Source organism: Natator depressus, chromosome 11, assembly GCF_965152275.1.
Source record: "Natator depressus isolate rNatDep1 chromosome 11, rNatDep2.hap1, whole genome shotgun sequence".
Lineage (NCBI taxonomy): Eukaryota > Metazoa > Chordata > Testudines > Cheloniidae > Natator > Natator depressus.
This window is the reverse complement of record NC_134244.1, coordinates 61549251-61576991: the sequence shown is the minus strand read 5'-3', so window position 1 is coordinate 61576991 and position 27741 is coordinate 61549251. Positions and strand designations below refer to the sequence as shown.

The 27741-nt window shown below is 45.2% G+C and overlaps 1 protein-coding gene across 1 annotated transcript in view; it reads right to left on the bottom strand.

The window, feature by feature from the left end:
- Positions 1 to 21264: 21264 nt before the first annotated feature.
- PARD3B (par-3 family cell polarity regulator beta) overlaps positions 21265 to 27741 on the bottom strand; it is a 617867-nt gene continuing 611390 nt past the window's right edge. The window contains exon 23 of the mRNA XM_074967987.1: positions 21265 to 25687. Within this exon, the coding sequence (XP_074824088.1) occupies positions 25342 to 25687 (346 nt within the window). The 3' untranslated portion in view covers positions 21265 to 25341. The remainder of the gene's footprint in view (positions 25688 to 27741) is intronic.

Below are 27741 nucleotides of genomic sequence, written 5' to 3'. Positions count from 1 at the left end.
CATGAGGAAGCTTGCAGAACAAACCCAGGACGAATTTTCAGAGGTCCTGTGGATTCCCAGCAATCACTGACTTCGTTGGGAGCCACTGGATCTCAGCCCCTCTGCAAGACAGGTCCCAGATTGTTTGTGGCTATTGAAAATGCTGTTACCCCTGCCCTCCCTGCCCCAGTAGGGGAAAAACAATCTGCTGTTTTTCTGTAATTGATCAAGCATGAATATCCAACTCTACAGTTTTACAACTAATCACTCTACTTCTAGGGCACGTGTTCTGAGCTGTGCGAGGCACAAGCAGCTGTCATTCCAATGGATATTAATTTATATTGTCTCTCATTCTAGTTCTCTGTACACCGATACACAAAAGGAATGGGATGCCAGCGGGAGCTTTGCATGAAGACATCTGGTTGAAAGGCAGACAGTATCCACACTGGAGAGATTGCACCTGGACTTTCACTTTAAAATCAGTGTAACCAGTTGCTTCCTGTATCTCTGCTTTGTTACATGTATATTTTAGATGCCTCCTCTATCAGTCATTTTGAAATGAGATTCCAGGAAGGAGGAACTTCTGTGCAACATGTAAATAGAAGTCAGAATTTCAGGGTATTGTGTATTTGATCCAAATCGGGGTACAGGGAGTGAGAGGGGGTAGGTGGGGGGAGTGGAGCTAGGAGAGGAGACAGAGGAGTCTGTTATTTGGAATCCAGTAGGGTCCAGAAAAGAAAAATGGTTCCTTAAAGGCATAGAAATGCTTCAGTATGCCTAGCTGCTGACTCATGACTCCAGAGAACTTCTGAGATAATAGAATCTTTTAAATGTAGGGCTGGAAGAGACCGCAAAAGATCATCTACAGAAAGGATGTGGACAAGTTGGCGAGAGTCCAGCGGAGGGCAATGAAAATGATCAGGGGGTTGGGGCACGTGACTTATGAGGAGAGGCTGAGGGAACTGGGCTTGTTTAGTCTGCAGAAGAGAAGAGTGAGGGGGGATTTGATAGCAGCCTTCAATTACCTGAAGCGGGGTTCCAAAGAGGATGGAGCTAGGCTGTTCTCAGTGGTGGCAGATGACAGAACGAGGAGCAATGATCTCAAGTTGCAGTGGGAGAGGTCTAGGTTGGATATTAGGAAACACTTTCACCAGGAGTGTGGCGAAGCACTGGAATGGGTTACCTAGGAAGGTGGTGGAATCTCCATTCTTATAGGTTTTTAACGCCCGGCTTGACAAAGCCCTGGCTGGGATGATTTAGTTGGTGTTGGTCCTGCTTTGAGCAGGGGGTTGGACTAGATGACCTTCTGAGGTCTCTTCAGATCCTAATCTTCTATGAGTCTATGATTCTATGATCTAGTCCAGTGGTTCTCAGACTTTTTTTTCCGTGGACCCCTTGAAAATTGCTAAGGGTCTTGGCGGACCACTTAATGACCTTTCCAAATGTTTTTTGTACTGTTAGCTAACTATTGTAAAGCACTTTGGATAAAAGAGCTATATAAAAAAAACTAAATAATAATTAATGTGTTTTTGTTCTACAAATAAAATCACACAACTCATATTTTAATATCAGTAGTCTCTCCCCCACCATGGCAGCCACCGAGTTGGGCTGGGAAGGAGTGGGTTCTCTCCCCAGCAGCCGCAGCCCTGGAGAAAGTTGCCTCTTTCTCTGGCCGCCGCAGCCTTGGAGAAAGTTGCCTCTTTCTCTGACTGCTGCAGCCCTGAATGTCCCAAATTCCGCCTACCCCCTCTTATCAGCCCACTGCCCCCACACCTACTTCCTATTTTCCCCACCTCACTGCCCCCTCCCACCTATCCCCTATTCCCCCCAAGGCTACCACCTCAACTTACATGTGCATCTTCTCCAGGGTCCAGGCACCTAATTAGTGGAGCCATGCCTGTGCGGCTCCACTAATTAGGTGGGCACCCCTTCATTCTCTCATGTGCGGCCACCCAGGTGTGCAGCGTAAAAGGAACTATCCACGGACCACCTGAATGGAGCTCGTGGACCACTGGTGGTCTGCGGACCACAGTTTGAGAACCTCTGATCTAGTCCATCAGCCCATGCTGAGGCAGGACCAAATAAACCTAGGCCATCCCTATTTGTCTAACTTGTTTGTAAACACCTACAAGGATGGAGTTTCTACAACCTCCCTTGGTAACCTATTCTGGTACTTAACTATCCTTAGACGTAAAACGTTTTTCTTAATATCTAACCTAAATCTCCCTTACTGCAGATTAAGCTGATTACTTCTTGTCCTACCTTCTGCAGACATGGAAAACTATTGATGACGATCCTCTTTATAGCAGCCCTTAACATATTTGAAGACTCCTATCAGGTCCCCCCTCAGTCTTCTTTTCTCAAAACTAAACATGCCCAGTTTTTTAACCTCTTCTCATAGGTCGGGTTTTCTAAACCTTTTATCATTCTTGTTGCTCTCCTCTGGAATCTCTCCAGTTTGTCATCTGTCATAAAGCATGGCACCCAGAACTGACACAATACTCCAACTGAGGCCTCCCCAGTGTTTAGTAGCTCAGGTCAATTACCTTCTGTAATTTAGGTACGACACCCCTGTTAAACACATCCTAGGATGATATTAGCCTTTTTAGCAACTACAGCACATCATTGACTCATGTTCAATTTGTGATCCACTATAACCTTCAGCTCTTTTTCGACAATACTAGCACCTAGCCAGTTATTCCCCATTTTATAGTTGTATCTGATTTTTCTTCCTAAGTGTAGTACTTTGCACTTGTCTTTATTGAATTTCATCTTGTTGATTTCAGACCAATTCTCCAGTTTGTCCAGGTTGTTTTGAATTCTAGTCCTCCTAAATGCTTGTCACCCCTCACAGCAAATTTTATAAGCATGTTCTCCACTCCATGATCCAAGTCATTAACGAAAATGGTGGCTAGTATTGGACCCGGAACTGCTGCTGACTGACTGCTGAGGGACCCCACTAGGTATACCCTCCCATTTTGACAGCAAACCATTGATAACTACTCTTTGAGTATGGTCTTTTAACCAGTTGTGCATCCACCTTTTAGTAATTTCATCTAGACTCCATTTCCCTAGTTTGCTCATGAGAATGCCATGTGGAACTGTGTCAAAAGTCTTAATAAAATCAAGATATATCACATCTATTGCTTCCCCCCATCCACTAGGCCAGTAACCCTGCTAAAGAAAGAAATTAGGTTGGTCTGGCATGATTTGTTCTTGACAAATCCATATTGGCTATTACTTATCACCCTATTATCCTCTAGGTGCTTTCAGATTGATTATTTAATCATTTGTTCCTGTATCTTTCCAGGTATTGAAGTTAGGCTGACAGGTCTATAATTCCACAGGTACTCTTTGTTCCCCTTTTTAAAGACAAAGTACTACATATGCCCTTCTCCAGTCCTCTGGGACCTCACCCATCCTCCATGAGTTCTCAAAGATAATCACTAATGGTTCTGAGATTGCTTCAGCTAGTTCCTTAAGTACCCTAGGGTGAGTTTTGTCAGGCCCTGCCAACTTGAATACATCAACTTATCTAAATATTATTTAACCTGTTCCTTCCCTACTCTGGCTTGTGTTCCTTTCCCTTGTTTTTTATATTAATTGTGTTTAAGCGTTTAGTCACAGTTTCTCTTTTCAGTGAAGACTGAAGTAAAATTTGCATTAAAAACCACCTCTGTTATTAGCTCTTCTTCCCCACCAAGTAGTTAACAGACACGCTTTCCACCATCTTTCTTTAGCTCCTAATGTATTTATACAACCCCTTCTTACTGCCTTTTAACTAATTCGGTGCCTTATTCTTATTTTGTCCTATATGCTTGTGCTAGTCTTTTGTACTCCTCCATATTTCCCCTTTTTGTAGGATTCTTTTTTGGTTTTCAGATCATTAAAGAACTCCTGATACAGCCATATTGGCCTTTACTATTCTTCCTCTCTTTCCTTCATATCTGAATAATTTACAGATGTGCCTTAAATATTGTCTCCGTGAGAAACTGCCAGCTCTCCTGAGCTCCATTATCCCTTAGATGTTCTTCCCATGGGATCCTACCAACCACTTTTCTGAGTTGGTTCAAGTCTCTGCTTTTTTTTGAAGTCCTTATTCTGCTCCTCTCATGCCTTCCTCTCTATAGAATCGTGAGTCCTGGAACTAACTGCATACAAATCCATCCATTGCAATTTCCAGAGAGAAAAAGGAGAAGGAAAGACTCGTCCGTTGTCACTCTGTTAATTCCATGTCCACATCCCCCTACTCTGAGGAAAGGAGCAGCCAAAGGCACAAGCTTGTGAGTCACTGATGTCTTTTGCTCGTTATTCAACAAAAACAACATGAAGACCCAACACAGAAACAGCAGGTTCCCAAATAACCATGTTTACAAAATAGGTACAAACATACAAGGCCTACCTACATACAGCTGGGACCAGTTTCTGGTGGCTTCTAAAACCTAGAACACAATGAGTGCCACTAGATGGCTCACAAATTATTTAAAGAGACATTAACTTAGTCCCATACTCTCTGGCCAGATTGCCTCTGTGAGACTTTAAGCAAGCCTCTCAGCTTTCCTTAGCTGGAAAAAAGGGGATAATGCTTATGCCCCTCACGGGGTATTGTACTGAATGAATGCATTATGTTAGGGAGCTCTTGCTACTGAAAGTGTCATCTGTCCAATGAGACACACAATTGAGCTCCTGACTATTTGTGGTTCTAGTGTGTTCCCAGGGCACTTTTCATAAGAGCAGAGATGTTAGTTCCAGTGTGCTAGCCATATTCCAGCTTGGGTCACGTTACATTCTGTCTACCAGTTTTAAGTGGACACTTTGCTTTTTCACTTCTTGTCATGAACTGTTGTATTGCGTTGCTGTGCACTGTTAAATATCTGCCATGTTTCACCCCAGAGGCCTCTGCACCTTATTATCATTTATTATTTGTATTGTGGAAGTACCTGGGGGTTCCGATCCAGGCTCAGAGCCCTAGTGTGCTAGGCACTGTGTAAACATCTAACAAAGAGACAGTCCATGCCCCCGAAGATCTTACAATTTAAGTAAAGCAATGGAGTAAGCAATCCTTCGGTAGAGTTTTGTTAGTGTTGTTAAGTACTTTGAGATGAAATGCAGTGACTGTATAAATGTAAGATGCTGCTATTCTGATTTTGCTGCCACAATTTTTCAGGACTCAAATTGGGGATACATTTTGCTGCTTTGAGGCACAAACTTCTTATAATATCTGAGCTATCAGAGTTTCCTTTGGCAAATCTAAATCCCCTTCCTGCTTCCACATTAGTTGCCTGGCTCCCCACTGCCTTGTATCGAGTGAAATCAGTTAGACTGTGCCAAGTGGATGTAAAGTGCTACTACTGGGGGGAGGGGAGAATTTGGATGTGGTGGGTGTTTTTTTTGCCTGCTTTGCACTCATATAAATGATAGTAGAGATGCAGGGCAGATGGGAATTGGGCCCTCTACTCCTGGGGATAAACAACAATTCATTCTGTATTTCCTCTTTTCAGAGCTTACAGTTGCTGAGGAGGTGACACAACACTCTCTTTCTTTTTAACTCCCTCTTCAATTTTTTCTGGTTCTTGGAGAATTCAGAGTGCAGATTTCCCAGGGCTGGTTGTTGGAGTTACACTATTATAAACAGTAAACAACCAACACAGGCCGTACAAGGGCCACATGAAGTGGAAGCAATTCCCCCCCCCGATCTATTAGAAATATTGTAATTGGGGCAGAAACCATGGTCTTAGTGCCTGGTCTGCCTCTGAGCAGCAGTCACTGCTGAGAATGGTTAAGGATTAATGGCTGCTGATGTTGCTGTTGCTAGACAATTCTGACTGACTAACCCTACTGAAAGTATATAATTCCTTGCATGTAACCTAGGAAAGCAATGCAGTGGGCTGGTCTAGGCCAAATGGGCATTGCTGTAGGCTTCCCCCACCACTTTTTTATGTACAGAGATGACGTTGAGCAGGGACAGGCTGTACCTAGAAGTCTTCTCTCTCTTTTTCCTTTTTGTGACTAGACGCAGCTCCCCAGCTGGGGGTTCCTCTGGGATTGTCCAAGGTTCAGAGTATCCTCTAACTAGGATCAGGCTAGAGAAATGATTTTCAGTCACACTACTAACCACAGACCTTTAGATCTTTGTCTGATTTAACATCTCAAAGCCTAGACAGGAGAGCACCAAATCCCTCTGTTCCCCTATCATTAGGGCCCTACCAAATTCACAGCCATGAAGAATGCATCACTGACCGTGAAATCTGGTGTCCCACCTTGAAATCTGGTCTTTTGTGTGCTTTTACCCTATATTATAACAGATTTCATGGGGGAGACCGGTGTTTCTCAAATTGGGGGTCCTGACCCAAAAGGGAGTTGCAGGGGGTCACAAGGTTACTTTAGGGGGGTTACAGTATTGACACCCTTACTTTTGCTCTGCCTTCAGAGCTGTGTGGCTGGAGAGTGGTGGCTGTTGGCCGGCAGCACCCTGCCAGCAGCAGCGCAGACGTGAAGGGTGGCAATCCCGTACCAGGCCACCCTTACTTCTGCACTGCTGCTGGCAGCAGCTCTGCCTTCAGAGCTGGGTTCCCAGCCAGCAGCCGCTGCTCTCCCATCACCCAGCTCTGAAGGCAGCGCCGCCGCCCAGCAGCAGCGCAGAAGTAAGGGAGCTGCACCGCAACCCCCCCTACAATAACCTCGTGAACTCCCTTCAACTCCTTTTTTTGGGTCAGGACCCCTCCGATTACCACCCCATGACATTTCAGATTTAAATAGATGAAATCATGAAATTTGCAATTTTTCAAATCCTATGACTGTGAAATTGACCAAAATGGACCATGAATTTGGTAGGGCCCTACCTATCATTCAATCTTTACCCAGGAAACCTGTTTTCACCAGATCCCCTGTTCCATCACCTACCTCCTGGGGCACCCTCTCCCTCGGTTAAGAAATATCTTGAAAAGTCTGGAGACACACCAAAGAGAATTTTAGGGTATGAAGTCCTTGGGGCAGGGACACTCTTTATGCACTGCACAGTGCCAAGTACTGTATGAGTTATGAACACCAGAGTTACAAACTGAGCAGTAAACCACAGACCACATCTGAAACCGGCAGTATGTAACCAGGCAGCAGCAGACACAACAACGACAAACAAATACAGCACAGGACTGTGTTAAACGTAAACTACTAAAAAAATAAAGGGAAAGCAGCATTTTGCTTCTGCACAGTAAAGTTTCAAAGCTGTATTACGTCAATGCTCAGTTGTAAACATTTGAAAGAACCACCATAATGTCTTGTTCAGAGTTACGAACATTTCAGAGTTATGAACAATCTCCATTCCTGAGGTGTGCGTAACTCTGAGGGTCTGCTGTACTCTGAAAATGGCCGCTAGGGCTTGGTCTACACTAGAAAATTAGGTCAGCTTAACTATGTCACTCAGGGGCATGAAAAATTCACCTCCCTGAATGACATAGTTAAGCCAACCTAAGTCTCTGTGTAGACAGTGCTAGGTTGATGGAAGTTTTCTTCCACTGACCTTGCTACCACCTCTTGGGGAGGTGGATTACCTTCCTACCTGATGTGAGGCTCTGTTGTCCATTTGTCAGCACATGCAGCATCATCATTCCCCAGCACCTGAACGGTTCAGATTATTTCTGACAGCCGGACGGGAGACCGAATACGTCTACCTGTTCTCTTCCCTGCATGTGCGTCAGCAGGATAATGCAAGTAGCAATGGCTGCAAACATTCACCGGCTCCTGTGCTCCTATCAGACACCAGGAAATGAAACTGACAAAAAAACAATTGCAAACAAAAATGACATTGTAATGGCTTATTCTGCATCTCATCTAAGCCAAGAGCAAAAAGCTGCATTTCGGTTAACCTGTAGCTACTGCATCTGTTCTGCAATTTATCCAAGCTGAGAGTTCTTCAGAAAGCAAACACCCAGAATAAGAAGTGAAGACTGGAGTTGATTTTTAATGTATGTTTTCAGATTTAGTTATCTGAACTGTTAGACATAACCTAGACAAGACCTTCAGGTTTGTCTACATGGGAAAATTTACTGGCATTACTAGCTCAGTATAATTATACCACTATAATTCCCCATGTGAACCCTCTTATTCAGAAGAACAGTGACTTTTTTTGGTTTAGCTGACTTTGCCTTGGAGTGTCAGTGCATTTTTCTGTGTAGTTTGCCCACTTGTATTCCACTTGCACTAATGTTTACTTCTCGTACAAGACTGTGAGAGGTTTAATTCATTAATTTACATTTGTAAAGTGCTTTGAGATCCTCAGATGAGCAGCACTTTAAGTGTCAAGCATTGTTATTACCTTCATATACTATGATGCCATGGGCCAAATACAGTTACATGAAGGGTCGCCTTTGCAGTTTATTGTAGTGCGGTCCAATGGAATAGATATGTGAGCCCTAATCCTGCAAACCTTTACGCACACAAGTAATCCCTTGGCACAAGATGGGACTACTCCCATGCGTAAAGTTACTCATGCATAGGTGTTTACAGCAGGAAGGCTTTGGTTGTTAGCTGCTGCAGACCATTGAAAGATGCAAAATGCTATCAACAACAGCCAAATGATATCCTTTCCCAGTGAAGTGCTCACGCATGATAATTATACCCTTCTATAAATGGAGAAGAGGGTGATACTAATCCATCAAAATGCAGGCACTGCAGCAGAGGCCTCTCCATAACTATTGGCAAGTCCACCATGTGAGGTGAAGGAGCCGTTCAAAATGTCCCGCTAAATAAATGATTCTCACCAGACTGAGCCGATATTATAGCACTGCGGGGACCCCTTCTCTGAGACTCTTGTTTTTCTAATAGACACAATAACAGAGAGATCCAAAAAAGAAGGAAAACACCAGACTGCCTGTCACTGTGAACAGACGACTGAAGCGCCACGAGAGGTGGAACTGGAAGATGCTCTCATTACTTGCCCTTTGCCGCCTTTGCTCATCCGCAATCTGTTACCAAATTAGAATCAAACTTCGCCAGGCACTATGAAGTCTCTCTGTTTGACGGTCTGGTCTAAGGATAATGAGCGGATGAAAGGGCCTCTTTTGCTCGGGCTTGTTTGCAGGGAGACCCAGATGAGTACACTTCAGAAACACAAGGCACTCTGTGATGCCTTGTGCGCGCGGGGGGGTGGGGGGGGAGGCAAAGAACAGAGTCCCACCCTGATGGCGTTTGCCTGCAGCAGCAGATTAGAAGGGAGACTGGCAAGGGGGCTGGAAGGAAGGAACTTCGCAGGGAGGCTGAATGGCCAGCTGCTGGAACCCCATGCCGGTGGCAGTGAGGGATTTCAAAGAAGCAGAGCGGAGAGGCTGGTAGGTGGGAGAGAGACACATTCCAACTCTCCCCAGTGGGAATCTTGTTGTTGCCATCAGTTTTCGGAGCCTGCATAATTAAGAGTGGCTGATCAAAGTTTCTAAGAGACAGTGCACTTCTCTTTCCTGCTCTGTCACAGCGGCCACTTCCCATTCAGAGGGCGCAGGAGCAAGTCTCCCTTTGTGTGCAAGGCCCTGCTCTAAGACCATGTTTTCCTGGTAATCAGATGTGTTTATTGTTGTGGAAATCTTGCTCTCCCTGAACTGGCTGAGTGGGATCAGCTTCCTGGCTTTGTCTGGGTTCAGCTGACTGGAACCCACCGCTCCTTCAGCTGTGCCTCCCACACATACCTGGACCTCCCCACCACCACACTGGCTTTTTGTACCTCTAGACAAGATCGGGGAACCTGGCATCAGTCATTCTCGATCAGCAGATGTGCTTTGCTTTAGCACATGCAGGGAGGATTTCACTGGGGATCAAGACTGGTTGAAAGAAGGTTCATCAGTAGCAAGGTCCATATATCACCATCTTCCATGAGAAGGACAAACTGCAGAGTCCAAACAGTGTTTAGTATTAGGTGGAGGTGATGTGCCTCTGGAATTGATACCAGATGAAGGAAAAGGACAAACTCACTCAAAAGAGTCCCTAGCACTGTTAGTTCTCCAGCACCTCCCATTCAACAGAGGCCCGACTGATGATCCACAAACCTGTCCAGCGACAGACTGGTGGTGGCTGCAGCTCAGGTGTTTGGTTAATAAGCCGAGGGTCTGGGGGCATGATTCCCCAAAGTGCCACACTGGTGAGACTCCAGTGCAACCCAGCAGGGAGGAATCAGACACTTGGGGTTTATCCAGAGCTCACTCATACTACCTTAGCCTCTTTGCAAAATCAATACTGGGCTGGAACCTCCCTGGGAACTGAGTCCAGGGCTCCTTCCTTCCAACCAGGGCAGAAATACCATGAGTTTGGCTTCTCTCCCCCTCCGCCAGCACGGCCTCTCTGTAGGTCCATTCAGTATTCATAACCCAGTGGCAGGGTGCGAGGCTCTTCCTGCCACCTCTTGCTCATCTCCCTCTGGAGGGCAGGATGTTTGTTGAGTTCCAGTCCTCAGAACCCACCACTCCTTCAGCTGTGTCTCCCATACATACCCGGACCTCCCCCACTACACTGGCTTTTTGTACCTCTTGTACCTTGCCAGAACAAGGAAGGCAAGGTTTCCCATTGCCAGCTACTGGCTCTGATTTTAATAAACACCCTTTCTGCAAACTCTTCCTTGTTTTCCCTTATCCTACCTGCTGGGATTTAACAGGTCACTGGGGTGAGGGATGGGATAGTTTTTTCTTTTGGTCTGGGACAATCTGAGATTACGGACAAGGACCCACTCTACACTGGCAAACTTGCAGAAGTCTCCCACCATCACCTGGTGCAGCTCTGCGAGGGATAGCAATGGTAAGAGCGCTGGCCAGGCTGTTGACATACTCACTGTGTCAGCTAACAAGGTAAGAACCCATCACCACAAGTAGCTGTGCACAATCAGCGCTGCCCCATAGTGGCTCTGAGTGCCAACAGCGTGGGCGAGGATGGGAGATTGTCAGAAACCTTAGACATGCATCACTGTTTAGCCCCAGAAATGTTTACTTATCTGGGTTGGGTCAGCCACAGACCTACAGCTGCAAGGATCTGATGCCTCATGGTCTAGTTTCATTTCTCGGAACTCCAGTTTTCTGGAGTTTTATTTTCCAGCTAATCTTTCAAAAAAAAAAAATCACAGAACAAGCACATATATTTTCTTGAGATCCCTTGGAAGAGAAATATCCTGGCTGCACAACACCAGCCTGAAATTTTGTGGGTGTCTTTTTGTCTTGTTCTTTTCCTGTGTTTACACTCCCACCGTGCAACACTAGTAATCCGATGATGAGGACAAGCTGAAACATCTTCCTTGGCGAGCGCTCCCTGAAGGGGTAGATGTGAACAGAGCCCACACCTGGCATGGCCATCAGATAGCACCGTCCTCTCAAATCCAGTCACAAACGTGCATGACACAAAACACGTGCAAGACCCATGTGCACTGAGACAAAGGCACACCCACTTTACATATGCTTGACTCACTCCATACATACCCCACCAGGATCAGAATCGCCAGCCAGGAAAATGCAGGAGGGCCTTAGCGCACAGACAATTTTACACTCAGTAGAGGATTTAACATTTGGTAGCCTGTAGCTTAATTAACATGTCAGGAATCTGTCTGCCTCCAAACGGATCCTAAAAATGTGACCGTCTGTGCTTGGCTTGTACTGGGGCTATGTCACGTTTTCACCCGGCAATGCTTTCCATTTTGTGAGCCCAGACCTTGTAGCACTTGGCAATGGGAGATGCAGGGGAAGGGTGAGCTATAGGTCAAGCAAAGCACTGCTCGTCGGTGAGGTTGCTTTGGATGTATTTTTAAACAAAAGGGTTAAGAAATTAACGTGGCCAAGTAGGTTCCTTGCAGCGAGAGGATTAACCTGAATGTCCTGGTTACACAAAGTGTTTCCAACTGTGGAATAATATCCAGCAGGACTTGGAGAGTCCCCTACTCATATCCTCAGCCCCTGCCTCCCTCCCCCATCCCTCTGCAAAGCCCACATCCATCCCTGTCAGAGCAGTGTCATTACGAGTCAGGGATAAACATCCCAGCCAAATACAGCAGGATTTCCCATTCTCTCCCTGCTGCCGGCTCAGCGCAGGGCACATTGTTGGCACGAAATGAATACTAACAATTAAAGGTCCGCAACGCTGCTGCATGACAGAGGTTGGTCTCCTTTAAATAGACGTGCTTGATTTTTAATAGACGTGGCTCTGTTCTGAGGCAGAAGCCGGGATCCTCGTGGCCTCACACCAAAGGGATCCTCAGCTCTATTGTTGGCTTTGCCACTGACCAGGCTTGGTGCCGACGGGCAAGTCTCTCCAGCTTTCAAAGGGAGTCTCTGATGCTGAGTGCTCAGCCTGAGACACTCGGGGCCTGGTTTTGCAGCAGTGCTGAGTACCCACAACTCTGGGTGAAGTCTGCGGGGGCTCAGCACCTCTGATAAATCAGGCCCAGGTTGTTTCAGAGTAGGGCCCCCAGAACGGAGGCACTCCATATCAGAGTCCACTTTGGGAAATCTTGGTATTAATCTCTCAGCACCACCAATTTCCCTGTCTGAAAAATGGACACGGCATCTCCCTTCTCACAGGAGTGTTCTGAGGCTTAAAAGCTTGATCCCCATTGAGGTGATGGCTGCCATTTTGGCAGACACCGGGAATTTCTAGAGCTAAACACGAGTTTCTACGGAAGCTGGGGGCATCCCTGGGGACCGGGCACAGAGTGGGGACATCGTGTAACACACTGGCCAGCGAGTCACACAAAGCCCACTGGAGTCAGTGGAAAGACTCCCATTGTCTTCCATGGGCTTTGGATCAGGGCCTAATTCATCAGCACTGTAAAGCCACTCAGATCCCAGAACTAAAGGTTCAGTGAAAACGCAAATCCTTCATTTTCTATTTGGACTTAGCAGGTCTGATTTACAAACAACAACAGAGAAGTACAGGAGCGCTGTGAACAAAAGGCAGGTTTATTAACCAAGGAGCTTGGCACCTTGCAATCATTCCTCCTTGGAAGGCATAGGGCTGGATACTCCATTGCCCTGCACCTTGCATTGTCATTTATTCCAGTGCCACTGGGTGTAAAATGGTACCAAATCAGAGTGGTGGAATTTCACACCCACTGCGCATGGATGTCAGTGACAGCATGAGATGCACGGCAAGGGGGATTCTGGCCCATGAGTTACGGGTATAGACAGGAGTCAACCTGAAAAGCACACAAGTTAACTGGCCTGTAGGATCTGGCTCCATGTCAAGCTGTCCATTATTCAGAGGCCTTCCTAATTATACTAATTAAAAATACAGCATGTCTATCAAGCCGGCCAGCTCAAAGCAGTAACAGATTGGGGGCCCTATTACCCAGCCAAACGCCAGGTCTTCATTGAACAAGAAAATTGTGGCATCACTAGGCTACCATGGATTAATTAAAAAAAAATCACGTCACCACAGAAATTTACACAAATCCTTTAGCAAAGCCTACTCTATGAGTCTGGGATAGAACTAGAGATAAAATCAGTTCTTTTCCCTTGCCAATGTCACCCATTGCAAATACTCCAGCTCTTACTCCAAACTGAAAACCAGAGAGCTTCAAAAATTGCGAGAGCCATGCAATACACACAGTTGGCCATCTATTCTCAAAAGAAACTTTTCTAGCTGACTTTAACTGGCCCACTCTCTCCTGGTACAAGTACATTCAAGTTAGACATTATGTTTCTTGACTTTCTAGAAAACCTGTTTTATACAGAAACCTAACTGAATAGAAGCAATGGCGTTTGGTCAACTAGAAAAAAAAACAATTATAACTAATTTATATCAATCTTTGCAGACAGCTTTTCTACCAAAAAAGTGACCATCTATGACATTCTGGATAAACAAATTACCTCAGAGGAATGGGATTTGATCTGGAAAAGAGGACCAGCAACCTCAGTTTGTAGCACAATAAAAAAAAAAATTCTTTTAGATACTGTTTAATGGTACCTCACAACTGTCGGGTTGAAAAATAGAGAGATTGAATGGGTATAAACATTGCAAAAATCGTGTGAAAGAAACATGCACATATGGTGGACATGTCCAGTCATTCAAGAGTTTGGGGATACAATTTGTAATCAAACATCACAAATTGTTGGATCTTTATTACCAAATGAGCCTTTAGTAATCTTCCTGGCACTTCCTAGTGGAAATGATCACACAAAAGGGAATGAAGAATTCATCTCTCATCTGCTAGTAGCCACTTGACTTTTGATAGCCTTCTAGTGGAAAAAGAAAAATAGCCCAACCATTGAGGAATGGTTCACAGAAATAGGGGAGGTTGTGGTTATGGAAAAATTAACACACCCATTATATACCCAGCAAAACAGATAGAGGACAGATAAATACTTAGATATTTGGTTACCTTTTATTCAGTACTCACACAAAGTATATTCACCTGCAAGAAAGCCAGCCCACCTGTCCAATTGTTTTGAATATTAATATTTGATAGACATACCTGGTCTGTTAAATATGTGCCTACAGAGATTTCAGTCAATTTAATAAAATCACTAGAAACGACATATTATAGGTGTTGTAATGATGCTCACTCTGTAATATGGTGACACCCTGTTAAGCAGAAAGATCCTCTGACTGTATTCTTGTGTAATGTCTCTTTAAACAAAAGCTCACTGTTGTAATGATTGTTTTGTTTCTGATATTTACGTGGGAAGGATTTGTAAACTTGCTAAAACTTCCTAAATAACTAGTTAAAAAAAATGCAGCAGGTGACTGACTTCCCCCTCATCATCTTGTGTAATCAAATTGGCTGTGATCTCAGCGATTACGGCTTCATCTTCAGATCTAGCAGTGACCTGCAGAGTGAGAGCGCACAAGCGCACAGCAACCGACAGAACGAGAGGGCGCAAGCTCACAGCGACCCATTCTCTAATATTCTGCACCTTAGATACAAAACGGCAGCTGGATTAGCATGGAGTGGGGTCATGGTGATCTGTGCCTCCATTTAAAGGCCTGACACAGGTATAAAGCCGCCTTTATATGCCCTATCCAGGGCAGGCAGGGAACTGTTTAGCCCCCCCTGCTGTATAGTAGAGCAGCCTCAGGGCTGCACTGACTATAATAGCCCCACAGGGGCTATCTGCCAGGTGAGACTAGCTGGAGTGCACTGCCGTCCAGCCTTGCTCTCCTCCTCCTCATCCACGCTGTGCCTGGCAAGAGAGGCAAGCACAGAGCCATACTGGCAGCTGCCCTATGCTACCTGGGCAAGGTCCCCAAGCAGGGATGGTGGTGAGATCTGTTGCCTTTGAGGCCCATTGACGTGACTCAAGCAGTGTACACGAGCCACCCCACAAGAGAGAATCAGGCCCTTTTTGTGGGACATGCGTTTCCCTTACCTCCATTTGGTGCTCAGTGGAAGTGCAGGGGACCGCACAGCACGGGGAAAGTCTGCTTCATCTTTACATCTTCCGGTTGGCTTTTGCTGCTAAACGTCCCCCCCCCCCACCATGCACTGGGTGTGTAATCACACTCATTTGCACCCCGCTCGATACCAAATCTGTGCACTGTGCACCATTTTGCCACATCCCCAGACATGCATCTTACATCCCTGAACTGGGCTCATTGTGTCTTGGAGAAAATCGCTGGGACAAGCCAACTAGATTTGCGGGCAAATATGCAGAGAGACATATTTCCCCTTTTATTTTCAAGCCACCTTTTCAAACCTCCTGTTCTTTTGTATGCACAGAAAAACACGGGCATACCCAGTCTCTTAAAACATGAGCTTGCTGGTTTTAAAACATAGGCTGCAATTTAGAGCAGTGTTTTGTGGGGTATTTTGTGTGTTTTGTTTTACCCTGGATGCAAGGATGTGATGCATGAAAACCTTCAATTTAGCAGAGCCTCTCTTAGATTAAATCACACGACGTAGGTAAGGTTTGGCAGACTAGAAGACAGCTCATACTAATAGGACCAAGGCTTCAGAGAAGAATGGGGTAGATTTTAATGTAAGTTTACGTTTCTTCTAATGAATTTTAATGGCAGCTTTCACTACTGCTTCTATTATTCATAAGAGAAAATTAAAATCCTACCTTGAAACTTATATGACAATGCAGTTAACATCTTGCAGTTTCTGGCATTATCTCTGAGAACCTTTCAGTCCCATTTCTATGGCGCATTGTTTTCCTCACAAAACATATTTTAAATATAAAACATTGACTGTTCATTGCTTCTTTAGAGCATTTTTATTCATTACCTGCTGGAGGCAAAGGGCATGGGTTTTATATAGAATTCTCAATTGAATGTCTTATTTTGCAGTTTTACTCCACTGTACATGGTTCCCAAGATATTATTTTATTTTCCCAAGACGCAGATGTTCTTCTGGAAAAGCGATGCAAGGCAATTTCCACTTAGAGCCCCTCTGGGCTAGGTTTTCTGCTGTGAGCACTGCCAGCCTTGGCTTTTTGGGTGGATGGCTTGTCAAGTACCTTTTCAGGCCCATTCAAAAGTTGTTTCCCTCTTAAACACGGTGATCACACCATTGTTCCCAGGAGCTGCTTGGGGATATTTAGACAGGTCGGAGATGATGAAGCTTTGTCTCACCTTAAATCATACGGACTTATCTGTAAGAGAGAAGGATCTTATGAGATACCAATCAGCCGCTTGGTTCCAATTTGACCCACAACCAGCTGATACAAGTTATAATCAGCATTGTCTCTCTACAGTGACTACTAAAAAGAAAAGGAGGACTTGTGGCACCTTAGAGATGAACAAATTTATTTGAGCATAAGCTTTCGTGAGCTACAGCCCACTTCACGAAAGCTTATGCTCAAATAAATTTGTTCGTCTCTAAGGTGCCACAAGTTCTCCTTTTCTTTTTGCGGATACAGACTAACACGGCTGCTACTCTGAAAAGTGACTACTAAGTGACTGTCCAGGTTGTGTTAGTTAATACCATTCCTCGAGCATGTATCCTGACTCAGCATAATTATGTGGTGAAGAGAAGCACTTAGTTTTGGTAAGAGGAACTATCCCTCCCAGCCAAATTCCTTTATGACCAATTGCTTAGCGCTAACTGGTAGTTAGCTTGGCTCTGCCACTCCATTTTATCCGCCCTCCACCTTTTAAAGTGACAATGGTTATTTTCAAAAAGAACAGGAGTACTTGTGGCACCTTAGAGACTAACAAATTTATTTGAGTATAAGCTTTCGTGAGCTACAGCTCACTTCATCGGATGCATTCAGTGGAAAATACAGTGGGGGGATTTTTTATATACAGAGAGCATGAAACAATGGGTGTTACCGTACACACTGTAACGAGAGTGATCAGGTAAGGTGAGCTATTACCAGCAGGAGAGAAAAAAAAACCCTTTTGTAGTGATAATCAAGGTGGGCCATTTCCAGCAGTTGACAAGAACGCGTGAGGAACAGTAGGGGGGAAAAATAAACATGGGGAAATAGTTTTACTTTGTGTAATGACACATCCACTCCCAGTCTTTATTCAAGCCTAATTTAATGGTGTCCAGTTTGCAAATTAATTCCAATTCAGCAGTCTCTCGTTGCAGTCTGTTTTTGAAGTTTTTTTGTTGTAATATTGCCACTTTTAGGTCTGTAATCAAGTGACCAGAGAGACTGAAGTGTTCTCCAACTGGTTTTTAACGTTATAATTCTTGTCGTCTGATTTCGTCCATTTATTCTTTTACGTAGAGACTGTCCGGTTTGGCCAATGTACATGGCAGAGCGGCATTGCTGGCACATGATGGCATATATCACATTGGTGGATGTGCAGGTGAACGAGCCTCTGATAGTGTGGCTGATGTGATTAGGCCCTATGATGGTGTCCCCTGAATAGATATGTGGACACAGTTGGCAACGGGCTTTGTTGCAAGGATTATTTTGTACTTTAAAAAGGTACCTAACCTGAATGGCTCCAGGGAGCACTAGGCAACTTCTGAGGCAAAAGCAAAAATTACCTGGGCAGCGCAATCAGATTACCCGGGAGCCCCCACCTTACTTCTTGTCTTCCCACAAGCAATTTGTGTTCGGATAAATCCATTCCACCACATTTGCCCTCTCTAGCAACTTTCCCCTCGCCCAGCACTGTCCAATACATTCTTCCTCCCCCAGAATTCTCTCTTCTGTTATATCACAGCATTGCAAAGGAGCGTAAAGCACGTGCAACCTCAGTGCGAGGGCTCTGGAGCTGCTGCCTGCTGGATGAGACAGAAAGGAGAACTCCTGGCCATTTGTAATCATTCATGGTATCAACCCCAGGGTCCCTCGCTAAATTCCAGCTTAGCTAATTACACTTTGCTTCCTGAAAGTCTCCCAAGTTTCACCTGAAGTTGTCCTTCCTATGCTGAAGTATGTAATGCAGTGTTGCACCACACTGTTAGCCTGTTGTCACATTCCACCCTGAAGGTGACTGCATTTCAGTGCTGCGTGAGTAGTCCCCATGTCATTTTACACACACACACACACACACAACCTTGAGATCCTCTACACAGAAAGGCATGACAGAAAATAATGTTATTAGGATTAGAATAAAGATCTGTGCTAGGTTCTAGCTGCATGGCTTATGAAAATGGATGGGACTCACCTGGCTAAAACACCACCTAGCTCTTATTGCAAAGGGCAGCAGTGACTGGAAGACAGACACTCGGCTTGACACACCCTGGGAGCACAGTTCCCAGGTGAGGAGAGTGCTGCAGTTGGGAAGCCTTGGAAAACAATTAGCCAGGGAAGCCAGATAACTATTTTGAAATCATGATTCCTGAGTTTTCGGCTCTTACTATGCCTTCTAACTATCTCTAGCTAGCTCTCTGGTTATCATCAGCAAAGGAGGAATTAAGACATCAAAACTTTATCTCCCCATCCAGCTTTAGCGAAAGGTCCTGCTTTTTTGGCCGGATCCCCTTTCAAAACTGGTGTCTGCATGGATTAGAATTGAATATGTGCTAAAACTGACTCAGTGTGACTTGACGACTATGCTGGTGAAAAGGGGTTCACTCACCACAGGAGCGTCTCCTTGTGCCCAGGTGTGGCATAGCAGCTCTCTCCCCCGGCTGATGGTCACTCTGGTGCTGTGGTGGTCTGTGTCTCTTTCTGAAACTCGGCCCTCTCGCCAGCTCACAGTTTAGTCAGTCACTTCCAGGATAACAGAAAGTCCAATATAAAACAGTCCAATGTCTTTACAAGAGGGTCTTTGGCCCCAAATCCAGGCCCCTTGTCCTCAAACTCTGGCCTCAGGGCTTTCCAATGTCCTTGTTCCCTTATCCGGACTCACGCCACCTTGCCACAGAGGAAGAGGAACCCAGGCCCTCCCACTATACTGGGTTCAAACCCAGGGATCCTATAACCAGCAGCCAAGGTCTGCGCACTCCCATTCCTTTTCTGCTGTTTCCCTGGGCTCCTTCCTACTCAGCCTTGTCAGATCCCCTTATTCTGTCCCTCCACAGAACACCTCCCAGGACTCTCTCTCCCAAGCAGTCCAAATTCTGCCCTTCTTTCAGGGCTCACCACCAGGGCCTGCTCCATCCCAGGGGCTTCTTTACACCTTCTCAGCTGTTTGTGAGTTAGGCTAGGATCCCAGGGCTTATTCTCCCCCTGGGCTTCCCTCTCACCACATCTCTATCACCAGAGGGTGACTGCAGACTGTCCTTGCAGCACCCGTCCTGCTACAAGCCTCCTCACTTTTCACTAGCCTGCTCCTGCCCAGCTGGGCTTCAGGATGGTTAAGCCTGACGCTCTCTCCAGGTGCAGCCAGATGACATAACTGGCCCCTCTGGCCTGTATTAACCCATTCAGGGCCTGTGTAGGGTGTTTACTCCATCCACTTGGATATACATGACAACATCTGCATTTACTCGTACTGAATTTTCTTGAGCGTTGCACGTTTTTAATAAACGGTCACGACTTTTGATATACCCCATTTTGTAAGGCCTTCGTTTCCCTTCTGTCTCATTGTCCTCTTTCTCCATTTACTATGCTTCTTAAAAGCAACACAGAGAACATTATTCATAGAAGTGCTACATCTTTAGTGGCTCCATGGCCTAGTGACTTTCTTCCAAACACTGAACATCTTTATATTCGGTTTTGAGAATTTCATCATTACATCTGAACAGGTGCCAATGTACTATACGAATTATGGCCCTGATGCTGCCACGTTTGCATAACTTTGAGCATGTAAGTAGTTTGCCATTGACTTTAATTGGACGACTCTCATACTTCAAGTTAAGCACCTGCATCAGAGTTTCAAGGGTTCTGAAATGCACGTAAAGGAAGCACTGCACCCATCTCATTGAAATGCAACCTCAGCTGGGGTGGAATGGGGTGGCTGTTACATAACACACAGCAACACTACGCTTCAGGTGAGAACAGGAAATGATGAATTCTGCTTTGAATTGAAATTGTGGAGGGAATTTAGGTGGGCCAAATGTAACTGCTGGAATTTAGTCACAGCTGTTACAGAGTTGACCACCTCTTATGAGCCCCCTTGTGGCCAGGGGACCCTGTAGACCCCTGCCTCAGTTTCCCTTCTTCAGGGCCCTTAAGAACTCCACACAGACTTTTTTATGGCTGACATCATCCCTGCTTGGGGCTGGCTGCCTAACAGGAACAGTTCAAAAACAAGACTCAAGGTTCCAAAACACAGTCTGTCTCCACATCTGCAAAGTTCATTCTCTGCTCTGGAGTCTTCTGCCACATCCAGAGCTCTTGTCCTTTCCCAGCCATGTTCATGAAGCCACTCCTAGCCTTTCCTAGCTGGAGCTCAGCTTTCTAGGTCTGGCTTCCAGCCTCAAAACCCTTCCTCCAGTCAAGGGTTTCCTGCAGGCACCTCCTGGTTGCTGCAACTCTTCCGCAGCCTCTGCTACAGCTTCCTTTACAAGGCTCAGGTGCCTTCTCTTAAGCCCAACCAGGCAGCAGGTAATCAGTCACGGCTGCACTGGACGCTGTTCCCTCTGAAAGGGGTCAGTCAGCAGGTGACAGAAGCTAACATCTTTCTGAAAAGTGCCATGGGATCAGGACCTTGGTTTTACAACTCATCTGGAACATCGAACGCCCAATAGCAGAGCATCCCCTACCACAATGCTGGGGCACTGATTCAAAGCTGGCTCTGAGGGAATCAAAGTTAAGTGTAATGAGTTATTATCACCATTTTCTGCAGCAATGCCGGGTTTCCCTTGAAGTTCTCCCACTAATCCTGACCACGCCAGATCACAACCCAAGAAGATGATGCCTTCAGAAGTGCAAAGAAGTGATAGAATCAATATACAAATAGATGGTAGTCTGTAGTCTTAAAGCCTTTATTTTAATGCAAAATAAAACAGGTAAAATGTATATAGTTATATATAACAAAAAAATGCAAAATCATTTGTGGACCAAAATTTTTTCTCAAATTTGGTGTTGAATCCTCCCCCCACGATGATTTCACTGTATTTTTTATTTCACACACACAACCATAGTCAGGTATCATAAAAAAGCCAAGAAATAATAGAAAAGTGACTTATAAACAATACGCCCTGGTTTATTATATATTGATAGCAACCGGCACTCTCCAGAGTGTGCACGCAAGGTTAGAATACTCTCGCAAACAACGGCAATCAAGACTGCCGGGTAGCGCCTCATCCTGGGAGGAGGCGAACAACTTCAATTCAGTGGGAAGCCTCAGGATCAGGCCCCAGAAGAGTAATGAGATGGGATTCACTCAGACCTCTCTCTCTGAAAACCAAATCTTTGATGATGCTTAGGAGGAGGAGGAGGAGGTAGCACTTTCACTCTGTACAAAAATTAGGCAGCATGTGAAGCTATTTCTAGTTTAGGACGTTTGTGTGAGCTGGTGTCCACGGCTACAGGCATTATTTAGGGACGGGGTTGCTTTTATTCTTGGGTCCCCTCCCTTTGTCACAAAGACATCTTTGCAGGAGTGCCCACAGAGCCTCCTTAGAATAGTAGTTATCACAGTGGTAATGTTTCCTCACAGGACAATGTCAGTGGATCACGAGTGCTTGGTCACTCAGCAAGTCACCGGTTTCTATTTGTGTCTCTAAATCCTTCACAGTCCAACCGCCCCTTTACAAGAAACAGAAACCAGTGCTGCAACTCAGTGGCTTGAGGAGTCACAGCAGCCCTCCTGGCATGCAAGCAGGTTGCTCTTGTTTAATCTTGACTCATGCCACTGTGCAAACGTACAGTGTTCTGGCTCCTGCAGCAATCTGGGCTATCGTTGCAAACCCAGATCACGGCAGGAAAGTTTTTGCTGGATTGGCACATTTTTGATGAAGGAGTGTGAGGCAACTATGTGTCAAGAGCATTTCAGACACGTAACACTCCAAAACATATGGACATATGGGGAAAAGAGCAACCTGTTACTGAACGGCTCTTTTGGATTTTGCAAGTGGTGTATTTTCAACTGTCAGTTGTAGCACCTCGTGAAATTTGCACGGTACATATTTTCCACAATATGGTGCTAAAATCATACATTGCACAGAAGCAGACTACATATACAGTAGTTATATACCATGCTTTGCAAATACCGTACCTCTACAAGATATTCAACCAGCAAATTGCTGTTTTCTCCTGGACCAGCACCACAGATTACCGAGATGGTCTGTGATACTTTTTGCTCCTGTCCCCCATCAAGGTCAGAAGTTTTCTCCTTCATAGCTTCCAGCCGTGTACGATGTGTCCATAGATTATACTAGTATTGCCTATGTTTTTTTTTTTTTAAAGTCTCCTCTGTGTAACCTGTTGGGTAAGATTAACAGCTCGGAAGGTGCTCGTTTGATCTGTCTGCCCTAACCAAGAGGTGCCATTGCAGTCAATGTGAGCTTTCACAGGAGGTTTCAGGTTATAGAGAGACAATTGAGCAAGCCCTTCAAAGGCCATAAATAACCCAGAAGCTGTTTCCATCCTGTTTTTATTTGGCCCTGGCTCATGAAACACTGGAAATGAGTTCTGTAAGCTGTGCTGCAGAGCATTTGAAGGGTTAGTAGGTAATGAATGATAAGGCAGTAGCTTATATTCAGAGCTGTTCTTAATTGTGGTCTGGCTTGATCAAGCCACTGTCACAAACATATTAATTTCTTTACAGCTGGATCAAATGTATCTGGGGCTGTATTTCAAAAAAGGAAAGGAAAGTATTTTAATTTGTTTTCACTTCACTTTAGGTGGACGTTCATGTCACTAGCAGCTACCCTGTGGCTGCCAAATCTTTATTAACCGAGTATACCACCCAGTACAGAAAGCTTGTTCAAAGAAGTACAAGGCTGCGTGTGGCATGTACTCTACACAGTGTTTACAGTGGAATGGGAATGCATCTAATGGTTGGAAGAGCCCCTTGGAATGCAGCTGTGCAAACCTGTGTGAGACTCAGATACACCGTGCCCCAGTCTCTAGAGATCAAATGAATCCTTACCAGTCCTGATAAAGGGATACGCACCAGATGAATGGACCCTTCGTGTGATCTATAACTGGGAGGTGACCTGTGCAATGAATCCTGACGCATTTGTTGAACACCAAAGGGCGTCAGCCAGGCCAGGACCGAGGCCTCTCTCTTAGAGGAGAGGGGCCCAAACTAGCTTCTGTTACTTCCAAAGGCAGAGCTTGAAGAATTACGGACACTCAGAAGCTACTTAAAATGTGTTCCTAGTTACAGGCTCTGTGGTTCCCTAAGCAATGCTCAGCATGACAAATCATTGAGCAAAGCATCCAAGCATCTGAAGCATGGTTAGACTGCGTAGCAAATGTCTGTGGAGTTGAGAAGTCGCATGGCTGGGAGGCACATTTCAAACCGCCGCAGAGCATCTTTTACCTTCTTAAGGCCACCCCCCAGTCCTGGAGACTGCAGAGCAGCCCTGAGCTAATGTCTGCAGCGAGCTCGGGGAATGAAGCTAGGTCCTTCTCCTACCTTCTCTCCCTCCCTCCCCACATGTCCTTCCCCTCGTCTTCTCTTTCTCCATCAACCTCAGCTTCTCTCCTCACCTAATTGTTTTAAAAAGCCTTAATCGTTTAAGCCATTCTCCTGGTTCTTTTTCTCTTTGCCCCCAACGTTTCTAAAGCAATCTCTCCTCTGTTATCCTCATTCTCTTCCCCATCCCCTGTTGCTTTTAAAAGCCTCAAGGCTCCTTCCCCCTCCCCTTTTCCAGTTGCCTTGTGGAGCACTGCTGGGCGAATTGGCATTGTTTGGCACTTCACACAGAACCGGCCCTGCCAGAGCCTGACCTTCCTTGCAATGATCAGCAGCGGGCCCTGCATTAACAGGTGACAATTCGAACGGCAGGAGCCATGCACAGTGACAGCAGAAGGATAGGATAGAAGCTTACAACTGCAGGCTCAGAATTCATTAACTGATATGCCAGCAGATGCCTTTATGCAAACCTGACTAGCGTGGGGGCAAGTATGGGCTCTGCCCTCCCTGATCCATCTGAATACCTGATGAAGTAACAACTTTAATAGCACTTACTGTACTTCATGCCTAGGGCCAGATCCTCAGCAGGTATAAATAGGATTAGCTCCACTGAAGTCAAGGAAGTTACACTCATTGACAGCTGATGAGCATCTGGCCCCTAGGCGCTACATTTAAGAGCTGTGCTCTGCATAATATACACACACATGGGAAGAGACAGACAGACAGACATTCTTCAGATGGTTGCCTCGTCCCCTAATGATCCTGTAGGACAGTTCTATGAATACTGTCCAAACTGCCCAAGTATGGCTGAGGAAGTTTAGTTCATTTTAGTCCAACTGTATTATTTGCAATATGAAAAGAAGATAAACTTGATGCAGAACTACAAAAAAGGGGGGCTACCAGATGCATGCTCCAGCAAAGAAGCAGAAAGAGGAAGATATAGGCAAGATTAAAAATCAATGACTACAGCATTCTCAAAATATAAAACTGCTGGTTCGAGTGGGAATGGAACAGGACGGAAGTCATTTGTGAACTCACCACTGCACGTGCCACTAGATTACACAAGACTCTCTGCTCCCACGAAGAGCCTTGTAGCAAGGGAGCACTGCACTGAATACATGTGTCAGGTCACTAGAAGGCTTCTGTGATATAATACTCCTGTGGTGTGGATCCAAAATGGACTCTTGTGACGCGCTGTGTGTCTGTGTGTGTGTAACCAGATGTGGTAAATAGCCCTGAGCTGTACTAACAGTTACACTTACTTTTCAGCCATCACTTTCTATTTTTAACTGGCGTTAAAAACATTTGAATGCCTGGTAATGCACGTACCTAAAAGACACTATCTTAATTTGATATGGCCCAAGATTCCTAGGAAAACGAACCAATCCTGAGGCAGGCTCAGTAAGAATGATTCCAGTTAAGGTGCCATTCCTACATGCAGTTAAGCTTGTTAGGACCAACTGTAAAAAAGGGAATGTCAGGAATCCTTCATCCCAGCCCATGTTGACAAAGTCCAGTTTCAGGCTATACAGCTGCAGTCATGGGATTCTTCTGCCTGGAATCCTGATGTCTATATTGGTATTGATCCGGGCTGCTCCCACGCTGTCCTGTTCGGCTCATTTCATTATAAGCTGGCACTCTGTGTGATTGGGGAGGTGAAGGCGGGACATCCTGGCGGAGGGGTCCCTTGTGCTGGGTGGTTAGTTGTTGGGCTGGGTAATACTGGGGGTACCTCATGTCTTGTGCACGAGAGTAGTTTCCTTTAGAGGGGTGGACAGCAGGCTGCCCTCCTTGGTAGTATGGAAGATCTCTCTCTTTGTATAGTACTCGTGGCCCTGTTAAATACTCCATTGGTTCTGCCGGTCCACACCTGGGAAGGAAGAAAATACATCTAGATAAATAAAGCAGTATTCCAAGCCAGCAACACACTGTAGTTAAAGTTCTACATGTAATGTGGGACAGGAAATGCCATCTCAGCAGTAACTCGACCTGGTGAGTCAAAACAGAACTTGGTGCAATACTTCTAATACGCAGGACACTGAGCGCAAGGGTCCTGCGCACGTCACAGCCCACTGACAAAGGAAGAAGAGCTCTGCAGCTCACAAAGCCAGCCTCCCTTGATCCATTTGCCATAATGGAAACAAAGATCCTTCAAACAATGGGTGTTTGACTGTGTCTTATCTAGCCTGAGGATAAACAGATGAGTTTGGGCTACAGCTTTGCAAATCCCATAAGCCTTATGTGCACAAATAATCACACCTCCCAGCCTTGGCCCACTTTTTTCTTCTAACATGTCAGACTGTAAAACTCCCAAAACACCATAGTTGGAAATCTTGGAACTCCTGGAAGAAACAAAAGGGATGTTAGGATACAGTGTCTGTGTTTAATGGGCTAGCCGCCAGCGAGGTTTCAAACCCCCCTCCTCCCGTGAGCTGGAGAGCCTGATGTTAGGTCTGTTCTGTAACTTGTCTGTATCCATAAGGGCTTGGCAAGCTCTGGTGCATGTGAAAAGCAACATGTGAACATGTAATCCCAGAGGATGGGCTATAAAGTCCCCTCTGTACCTTTCTGTGTCTTAAATTCCACGATTTACACTAATGAGGGATTGATATTTCTCCCTAGAATAGTTTAACGTGATACTTCTAAATGGCAAAAATAATTGCTCTGCATAGATCCGCCACTGCAGCACCCACAACAGTTCAGCACGTTTCAGAGTTTTACTGCTGGGACTGCAAATGTCCTTCTACTTCACTCGGGCAAAACCTCCCCTTGACTTCAGAGGAATTTTTTGCCTGAAGACAAGCTGAAGGAACTGCAGGATTTTGACCCAAAGAGAAGACGGAAAATGTAAATTAGATACACCTGCCCTAGGGGCACAGGACTAAACTCATCAGCTGTTGTTTAAATAAATGTTTGTGGATTTATTAAAAAAATCTCTATTGTAAAAGGTATCAGGTGTCAAATTTGCTGATGACTTTCACTTCCTCCACCAAACTCTCTCTTTTGTTCACACAGGGATTTTAAAAGCATGCTTCTCATTTCTTAACCCGGGCTCCCCTCCCAGATGCCATCGAAAATTGTTTTGCATGAAGTGAAACACAACATGTGGTTTTCTGCTGCACTCGTTTAAGCCCATGGGGTAAATCACAGACATAGGCAATGAACAAACATTATCTGCCTTGAAATGAACCTACAACACTCCCCCTGGAATCGCTTAGTGCAAATGTTTCCTGTTTAAAATGGAAAGAGAGAAAGGAAGAATTCCAGGCCTTGGACTTTTAGGACCCTACGGTCCCCAGAGACGTTTTGCTTTAAAAACAGAACATTATAAAAGACAGGCCCTCCTGTTTTTTTCATGAGACAGTCCAGGCAAAGTGCTGAAGGGGTTGAAGCCACCCTCTGAGACACTAAAAGGACTCTTAACCCCCCATGTGTTCAGACAACTGGTATCTCTACCCTCACACGTAGGCCTTGCAACAAAGTCTAACTTCCGCAGCAAACCAAAGGGTTGCTCCGTGTGTTTCTATCAGAGGTGGTAGGAATGACGACAAGACTGGTTGACGAGCCATCCACACCATATCTTGCAACTGGAAGCTTGTGTTTATGTGCAAGAGAAATTAAAAGTGGAAGCAGTTGTGTGTCAAGGAATAAAAAGAGGGAACAAATGTTAGTGTGTCATACTTGGCATTAGTTTCCTTTTTCAAGACTCAAGAGACAGACGAGCAATGCGTAAAAGGATCTTTGTCAAGATAATGGTCATATGTTTTCATGTAATTTTTCTTAGCTGTTATCATTAGACAGAACTTTTGCTAATCGTGTTTTTAAAAAAAGCAAAATAATGCAAACATGCTTAGGACAGATGCAAAGCCCAGTGGGAGTCTGGGCAGCTTTGAATTGGGCCCTTAATGCAAAGCTGAACTTATG